The 9679-nt window shown below is 40.6% G+C and overlaps 2 protein-coding genes across 2 annotated transcripts; both read right to left on the bottom strand.

Moving 5' to 3' along the window:
• Window positions 1-2139: 2139 nt before the first annotated feature.
• LOC308349685 (olfactory receptor 7G1-like) lies at window positions 2140-3090 on the bottom strand (the record flags this gene model as incomplete). Its single annotated transcript, XM_080814482.1, has 1 exon — window positions 2140-3090. The coding sequence occupies exon 1, from the start codon at window positions 3076-3078 to the stop codon at window positions 2140-2142; it is 939 nt and encodes a 312-aa protein (XP_080670608.1). The 5' UTR covers window positions 3079-3090.
• A 3026-nt stretch (window positions 3091-6116) lies between these two features.
• LOC308349614 (olfactory receptor 7G3-like) lies at window positions 6117-7043 on the bottom strand (the record flags this gene model as incomplete). Its single annotated transcript, XM_080814391.1, has 1 exon — window positions 6117-7043. The coding sequence occupies one exon, from the start codon at window positions 7041-7043 to the stop codon at window positions 6117-6119; it is 927 nt and encodes a 308-aa protein (XP_080670517.1).
• Between the last annotated feature and the right edge of the window lie 2636 nt (window positions 7044-9679).

The raw sequence follows: 9679 nt of genomic DNA, 5'->3' as shown, positions 1-9679 counted from the left end.
AGTGGGCTCCCCATTCAGCAAAGAATCTGTTTGAGATTCTCTGTTCCTCCCCCTGCTCTCACGCAGAGGTGCATGCTCTCTTTCTCTCAAATAAATAAATAAATCTTTTTTTTTTAAAGACCTGTAAGATATGGAACACAATGACAACAGTTAAATCCTGTGGAATACTTGCTAGTTGTCAGGCATTGTCCTAAGTGTTTGTAATGCTTATGGGGGTGGACTTCCCAGCAGGAGTTAACATTCCATATGATCAGTAATCATTTTCCCCAAACCAAGAATTAGATTAAGTAGAATCCTACTCTCAGGGAATAGACTAAAGGGCATTTATTCTGCATTTATTCTGCATGACTCAACGCAATGTCAAGTAACAACAAAGCCAGAGTTCAACAGTCAGATTTGTCTCCAGGTATCATATCAGGATAAGATGCTCATATCTGTTGCAGCCATCTGTGTCCATGAGGGGTACCAGCCCAAGATAAACCCACCACACAGAAAAACATATAAGTTTACCTCTACATTCCCTACCTCTGAAGTAGTTGTCAGGAATACAACATTCCTAAAATCAACAATACAAGAAACAAAAGGTGTTGGCAAGGATCTGGAGAAAAAGAACCCCTCATGCACTACTGGAGGGAATGCAAACTGCTACACCCACTGTGGAAAACAGTATGGAGGGTCCTCAAAAAGTTAAAATAGAATTACCCCATGATCTGGTCATCACACTATTGGGTATTTACCCAAAATATACAAAAACACGAATTCAAAGGTATACATGCACTCCTATGTTTATTAAAGCATTATTTACAATAGCCAAATTATGGAAGCATCCCAAGTGTCCTCTCATAGATGAATGGATAAAGAAGACATTGTGTATATATAGATATATCTATATATAGATAGATATAGATATATCTGTAGATATAGATATATATAGACATTGTATGTATATATATATATGCACACACTATGTATGTGTATATATATGCATATATATACATACACACGTACATATACATATATGTACATTTACATATATGTATATGAATGAATAATATTCTACTGTGTATATATAGTATTCATTATATATCTATATATAACATATACAAGCAGACATATAAAATGGAATATTATTCAGCCATAAAGAGAAATGGAATCTTGCCATTTGTAACAACAACATGAATGGAGCTAGAGAGTATAACGCTAAGTGAAGTCAGTCAGAGAAAGAAAAATACTGTATGATTTAACTTATATGTGGAATTTAAGAAACAAAACAAATAAGCAAAAAGGGGAAAAAAGACATAGAGGCCACCCAAGAAACAGACTCTTTAACTTTAGAGAATAAACTGTTGGGTACCAGAGGGGAAGTGGGTAGGTGAAATCAATAGGAGATCCGAATTAAGGAGGGCACTTGTTATGACCACTGGGTATCGTATGGAAGTGTTGAATCACTATATTGTACACCTGAAACTAAGAGGACACTGTGTGTTACCTACCTGGAATTAAAATTAAAACTTATTAAAAAAATATAAAAATCTTTATTGCTTGTGTCCATTAGAGCCAGGGTTACTTTCTTTTAGCAGAAGCAAAGCTTTTTTTACTAATTAAGATAAATTTTTTCACTATCATCTCAAACTACTATGGTGTAGTAGATGCTGATAGTGCCTTTGCACAGACACAGTCTACCAGTGACCACTCTTGTAAATCACCAAATTAGGTGTAAAAGATCCGCTTCTCCCATGTTTCATAGTAGGCTTACTTTCAAAGTACATGTATGGGATTGGCAGTATTATCTCTCTGTGACTACAGACTTATTTGGATCCTCTCCACAATCCATCCAACTTCTTTACTTTTCTTCTTCCTGGAATATCCCCCCAAAATCACTGTATGCCCTCCCTCAGGTTCAGCTCTATGGACCTGACCAAAGAAACTGAGCTTGATAATGGAATTCGTTTCTGAAACATCACAGAACTATTCAAAGAACAGATCAAGTTTCAACCCAAAGTTAAGATGAACTTACCCATTAAGTTCTCTAGTCATTCTAGAAGAACTTGGTGATGCAAGAATCAGACATTCTGGCTCACCCAATATTTCTGTCACTTTGATTCATTCTAGAAACCCCAGTCCATTCAGACAACACAGTCACAGAACAGAAGGTGTTCTATTTATGAGTTTCCTCAAGGCTCCTTTCATGTCCCTGTTCCTCAGGCTGTAGATGAAGGGGTTCATCATTTGGGGGACAACAGTGTACATCATTGAAACCACTGCAGTGTTTCTGGAAGAGTTAGTAAGAGCAGAACTAATGTATACCCCAAAAGCTGTCCCATAGAACAAAGATACAACTGACAGGTGAGACCCACAGGTCGAAAAAGCTTTATACTTTCCACCTGCTGATGGCATTCTCAAAACAGAGGACACTATCTGAGTGTAAGAGAAAATGATTCCACACAGAGGAATACCACCAAATATGCTAGTTGCAAAATATATCAGGATGTTATTGATGAGGGTATCAGAACATGCAAGCTTGATGACCTGAACAACTTCACAGAAGAAGAGAGGGATTTCGAGGTCTGTGCAGAAGGTCAGTTGCAACACCATCAGACTGTGCATCAGGGCATCCACAATGCTAATAAACAGGGAGAGAAGTATCAAGAGGCCACAGAGGCGGGAGTTCATAATGACTGTGTACCTTAGTGGATAACAGATGGCCACGTAGCGGTCATAAGCCATTGCTGAAAGAATACAACTATCCAAACTCGCAAAAACCAGGACAAAGCAGACCTGTGTGAGGCAGCCTGTGTAAGTGATGCTCTGGGTCTGTGTTTGGATGTTCACCAGCATCTTTGGGACTGTGGTTGTGCTTAAGCAGATGTCAGTAAAGGACAGGTTGGAGAGGAAGAAATACATGGGGGTGTGGAGGTGGGAGTCAGAGATGACAGCCAGGATGATGATCAGGTTTCCCAGGACAGTGACCAGGTACACGGACAGGAACAGGCTGAAGATGAGGGGCTGCAGTTCTGGATCCTCTGTCACTTCCAGGAGAAGAAATTCTAAAATGTCTGTTTCATTTCTGGGTTCCATATTGTTGATGAATCTGATGGAAATTATAAGGCAACAAGACAATGAAATGTCAGCCCCTAGGCAAGCAGCAGGAGTATCACCAAGCGCAAGCACCTTGTTGGGAAAGGAAACTGTCAAATGGAGAGATGCCTTCTCTTTGCATATTATTTTGTTATTTTGAAAAAAGATCTGAAGTGAATAAAGCAGTGAGTCAAGATTTGTTAATTCTGGAAAGGGTTGTGGAATCGTCATTTTAAAAATTAGACTATTCTTTAATTTGTATCTTCACTAGAAGAAATGGGTAGTCAGACTGTCTGGATCTCCACTCCCTTCTGCAGAGACCTCACAGTCTGGCAACAAAGATAATACAACAGTATGTTAAAAACCCGCAACTGGAAGATACAGGGAAACTGCCCAAGCCAACTCCCAGAAACCAGTAGAAAGATTAAGCAAATGTTATAATAACAATCATCCTATTTGCAAATGAGCATGTTCCTGCTGAGAAGGAAAAGTGTCTTTCTCCTTACAGAAAGAAAGAAACTGACAGAAAGATAACTATTTGGGAACTGGAGGAAAGGTACAAGGAAACAAGTCAAAAAAATAGAAGACAGGCAGGAAGCAAATGGATGTCTTGATTCCACATGTACTCCTCACAATTTCTGCTGGATAAACTTGTAGTAAAATATATGCCCTCATTTCCAAACATTAACTAAGGGACATCAGGTTACCTAGGTGACATCACTGTGGAATGATACAGGACATCTCTGCTAGATGCTGGATGATGGAGACTAGTGCTCCACCGGTAGAAAGAGGAAAGGGATGGAGTGAAGCATCAGGCTCCTGGGCAAGAGAGACCATCATCAGGGTGAGGCACAGATACGCTATTTCTTTCCTGGGGCAGGGCTGTTGAGCGAGGCCATCACAATTATGTCTCTGTACCTCTGGAGAATCAATATCCAAAGCTCTTCATTAACTGAACAATTATATCTTCATTCTGATCCCAGGGCGGTGCAAATTCTTTTCAGACTAAAGCAGTAGAATTGAGGAATTCAAGATGGTTGATACCCTAATGCGATGAGTCTATCACCACTCATTTCTCCACCAGTTTCTGCTCACATCTTCTATGTCACGTACATTGCAGATGTGGACATGCCCTCCTTTGGCATCTCTATGTAATCAGTGATATCAGGAAGCCTGATGATAACTGTAGGTGTGAAATTATATATTTGTATTTCAGCCATTAGAAGGAATGAAATTCTGTCAGGTGCTACCACATGGATGAACCCTAAAAACTTATGCTCGGTAAAATGAGCAGATGAGAAAGAACAAATATTGTATAATTTTAGTTTAAGGAGCCTCGAATAGGCACATGAACACTGTTCCCAGGGGAGGGAAGAAAGGAATAATTTTTTAGCGTGCCAGAATATCTTAACAACTGTTGTCTGTGCTAATAAAATCATGTTCCTATTGGTAGGGTGAGCAAAATCATAGTGACTGTGTACCTTAGTGTGTACCTGTGTACACACAGGTACTGTGTACCTCCCCATCTGGAAATATTTCACTGGAAGTTTATGTGCCCTGCTCTTTCTTTCCTTGTTATAGTGAAAAAATAATTCTGAATTTTCACTGAATGAGTAGCTTGTTTTATTGGCTCATTTTTGAGGTGCTTGAATTTCTTAGTACTTATCTTTTAGATTGTGCTTATTCTCTTAAAAAATGCTCGACTTCAGCAAAAACAGACAAAAAAAGAAAAAAGAAATGCCTGACTTTGAGGTGCCTGGGTGGCTCAGTCAAGTGTCCAACTCTTGATTTCTGCTCAGTCATGATCTTGGCTGGGGTCATGTGACTGAGCCCTGTGTGGGCGCCTGGGCTCAGCCAGAGTCTGCTTGAGATTTTCCCCCTCTCTCTGCCCCTCCCCCACTTGTGTGAACACTCACATGCTCTCTCTCTTTCTCTAAAAATAAATAAATCTTAAAGAAATGTTTAACTTCTCTGAAGTAATAAAAATGTTTTCTTATTTTGTCTTCAGAAATATTTAATCACTTTGATTCTTGTGTCTAATGCTTTGGTATATTGGAATGAATTCTTTTGAGTTTTTATATTGTGGTAAATATGTATAACATAAAATTTACTATTTCAGCCATTTTAAGTGTACAATGCCATGGCATTAAGAACACTCACAGTGTTGGAGGACCATCACCACTATCCATTTCCTGAATGTTTTTATCATCCCAAACAGAAACTCTGTACCTATTAAATGATAACTTTTTCTCCAACCAGCTTTCAGAAGGAACCTAACACCTTGCCATACAGCTGATTTCAGACTTCTGACCTTCAGACTGCAACAGAATACATTCGTGTTAAGCGGCTAAGTTTGTAACGTATTACGATGACAGAAATTACGATTACAGAAAGTGAATACAGGACACATAGCTCAATTTGGGCTAATGATAACAATAGTTTCTGGATGTCTCCTCGGAAATATTATGGTTGTGTTGCAAGGAAACTCAAGGAGAGGCTATCAGGTTTTGTTTCTGACTTTGAAAGGCCTCTGCACTGGAGCAGAGATCAGTGACCACCAGGAGAATAGCCCTAATAGGAAAATATCACCATGTGGCAGAGTGAAATGCACTCCTCTGGTTCTGTGCCTGGACCTAAGCAATCCCTGAAGTTTTTGTTAGGAAAGATCATTGTTTTTATCATTTGACCCTACGGGATTTGAAAATCTTGCTTTATTACAGCTGAAGGCATGCATCCTCACTAACTGAGTTTAAGTTTCTCAAATCTACCCAAAATATAAATTAATATAATCACGTCAATTTTACAGACGAGGAAACTGAGTTTAGAGTTGAAATAAATTGTCAAAGGCCACAAAGGTATGTTTTAGTGGAGGTAGGATTCAAACCCAGCTGGTCTAATTTCAAAATTCTTACCCTTAACCATTAGATCTCAGGTTTTATATATTCAAAGTCAGTCAGGATGTCTGGATTACACCTTATTTCTTTCTGTCAAATTCCAGCAGTGTTAAGCCCAAAGCAGCTGACACATTAATGAAAAGATTATATTCTAGAGATAAGTTTCCTCAAAGCTCCCATCATGTCCTTGTTCCTCAGACTATAGATAAAGGGATTCATCATGGGGGTGACCACAGTGTACATCACTGATACTATTGCACTCTTCCTCGAGGACTGTGTAGCTGCAGAACTAAGGTAAACCCCAAAACCTGTCCCATAGAACAAGGAAACAACTATTAAGTGTGACCCACAGATGGAAAATGCCTTATACTTTCCACCAGCTGATGGGATTTTCAGGACAGAGGAGACAATTCGAGTGTAAAAGATAATTATCCCAGAGAGAGGAATAACACCCAAAAGGCTGGTCACTAAATACACAAGAATGTTATTGATGAGGATATCGGAACAGGCAAGCTTGAGAATATGAGCTAATTCACAGAAAAAGTGGGGAATTTCCAGGTCTGTGCAGAAGGAAAGCCGCAGTGCCATCAAAGTGTGGAGAAGGGCATCCAGAACACTTATAAGGAAGGACAGCAGAACCAGCAGCCTACAGAGTTTGGGGTTCACGATGATATTGTACCTCAGTGGGTGACAGATGGCCACAAATCGATCAAAGGCCATCATGACCAGAATTCCATTTTCCAACCCAGCGAAAGTCAGGACAAAGCAGATTTGGGTTAGGCAGCCTGTGTAACTGATGGATTTGCTCCGTGTCTGGATGTTCACCAGCATCTTGGGGATGGTTGTGGTAGTGAAACAGATGTCAACAAAAGCCAGATTAGAGAGGAAGAAGTACATGGGGGTGTGGAGGTGGGAGTCATACATAATGGCCAGGATGATGAGTAGGTTCCCAGCCACAGAGACCAGGTACACAGACAAGAACAGGCAAAATAGGAGGGGCTGTAGCTCTGGATCTTCTGACAGTCCCAGGAGGAGGAATTCTAGAGTATCTGAGAGGTTTCTGGAGTTCATGTTGCTGAAGGGTCTGAGAGAAAAATTGGAAATGACAAGAAAACAAACCTTTAGAGAAACTTTCTTAAACATGCCTATCTTTTCTCCTGCTTCCCTCTCTCCCCTTTTTACCCCTCCTTTTCCTGTTTTGTGTTTCCCTCAACACTCCCAGATATACCATCCTGTCCCAAGGTTTTTTCTTCTATCAATTCTTTGTGAAGCAGAGGTACTTAATAAGAAAATAGGAATGAAATGTTGCCCTGTTATGACGGCTGGGTGGTTAAGTGTCTACCTTTAGCTCAGGTCATGATTCCGAAATCCCAAGATCAAGCCCCAAGTTGGGTTGCCTGCTCAGCGGGGAGTCTGCTTCTCCCTCCCCTCTGCTACTCCCCCTGTTCCTGCTCTCTCTCTCTCAAATAAATAAGTAAATTTTTTTTTAAAAAGATGGAAGGAGAAGCAAGAGGGCGAGGAGTAGGAAAAATATCATCAGGTCCCAGGAGTTCAGCTAGATAGTAATCGAACCATTTTTAACACCTACAAACTCAACAAGAGATAGAAGAGAAGAGGAGCAGCAATTCTAGAAACAGAAAATCCATCACTTTCTGGAAGGTATGACGTGTAGAGAAGTGAATCCAAAGCAACGGGAAGAGACCACAGAGGGAGAGGCCAGCTCCCAGCAAGTGAGAGAGCAGCAGAGCCCAAAACCAGAACTTTTAGAAGTCTGCTCCACTGAGGGATGTCACTTCAGAGGCTAAGCAGGGGGTGGAGCCCTCACGGGGACAGTGAGGGGACAGTGTGGTCTCAGGACTCACAGGGTTACAGTAGACCAGGGATGTCTGAGGATGACAGAGGCCCCAGGCATCAGAGCAGGGAAGCCAGCTGTAGAGGCAGAGCCAAGGAGGGCACTCTCAGCTCAGGGTTACCTTAAAAAACCATGACCGAGGCACAGCCAGGTCACTACTCTGTGAGCAGGGACCCCAGAAGTGGCAGATCTGGGGAGACTCACCTTACTCCTCTGGGGGGAGCAGCACTGGAGCACACAACAGGAATCTGCTGAGTTTGGAGACTCCAAACAGGGCCATGTGCCAGAGACAGAAACACTCAGTCACAAGCCAGGTGAGCTCAGAGCGTGGCTGGAGACCAGGGAGACGGGAGAGATTGACTGCTTTTCTCTGAGGGTGCGCTGAGTAGTGGGGCCCTGAGCTCTCGGCTCCTACAGGCCGGGAGACTGGGAGGCCTCCATCTTCATTCCCATCCTCCAAAGCTCTACAGAAATCATTCAGGGAACAAAAGCTCCCAAGAGCAAACCCAAGCAGATCACTTAGCCTGGCCCCTGGCAAGGGTGGTGCAATTCCACCTCCAGTAAAGACATTTAAGAATTACTGCAACAGGCCCCTCCCCACAGAAAATCAGCAAGAACATCCAGCCAAGACCAAGTTCATGGATCAATGAGAACTGCTGAATTCCAGAGCAAGGGGAAAGCAACACACAGAATTCATGGCTTTTTTCCCATGATCCTTTAGCCTTTCAAAGTTAATTTTTTTAATTCATTTTTTTCTTTCCTCTTTCCTATTTTAATTTTTAAACTATTTTATCTTATCAATACCTTTTTTGTACAAATGTTTTATTTTTTAAAATAGAGATCTTTATTTTTTAATTTAATTTTATTTTTTCGGTGTTCCAAGATTCACTGTTTATGCACCATACCCAGTGCTCCATGCAATACGTACCCTCCTTAATACCCACCACCAGGCTCTCCCAATCCCCCACCTCTCTCCCTCCAAAACCCTCAAACAAGACAAGCAGAGAGAGTCAATTATCATATGGTTTCACTTACTTGTGGAGCATAAGGAATAACACAGAGGACATTGGGTGAAGGAGAAGAGAAGTGAGATGGGATAAATCAGAAGGGTAGATGAACCAGGAGAGTCTGTGGACTCTTATCAATACCTTCTCAAAAAATATTTTTAAAAATTTTCATTGTTATAGTCATATTTTAACCCTTCATTGTATTTAACCTTATTTTTTGCCTACATATACAGGTTTTTTTTTCTTTAAAATTTAGGGAAACAATTTCTTCTAATCAAAATATACCCAAATCTAGCACATGGCTTTGTTCTAGTCTCCAGCCTGATCACATTCTTTCCTTTATTTTCTTTTCTTTTTTCAACCAACTTCTTACCTTACCAATTCTTTTTTTAGAATCTTTAAATGTTCATCTTTATGGTCATATTCCATCCCGTCATTGTGTTTACCTTTATTTTTGTATATATATGTTTTTCTTTCTTTAAAATTTTGGGAGGTAGTTTCTTCTAACAGACCAAAATACACACAAAATCAAGTGTGTGGCTCTGTTCTAATCACCAGTCTAATACATTTTTTTTCTTTTTTTCTCCCTTTCTTCTCCCCCCAGTTTTGGGTCTCTTCTGATTTGGTAAGTGTGTATTTTTCTGGGGTTGTTGCTCCCCTTTTAGTATTTTCTTCTCTCATTTGTCTATTCTCATCTGGATAAAATGACAAGGCAGAAAAACTCACCACAAAAAAGAGACAAGAGGCAGTACCAATGGCTAGGGACCTAATCAATACAGACGTGGGTAATTTGTCAGAACCAGAGTTCAGAATGATGATTATCAAGGTGCTAGCTGGGCTCGAAAAAA

This window comes from Martes martes (assembly GCF_963455335.1).
Source record: "Martes martes genome assembly, chromosome: 1".
Lineage (NCBI taxonomy): Eukaryota > Metazoa > Chordata > Mammalia > Carnivora > Mustelidae > Martes > Martes martes.
This window is presented reverse-complemented; position numbering and strand designations above follow the sequence as displayed.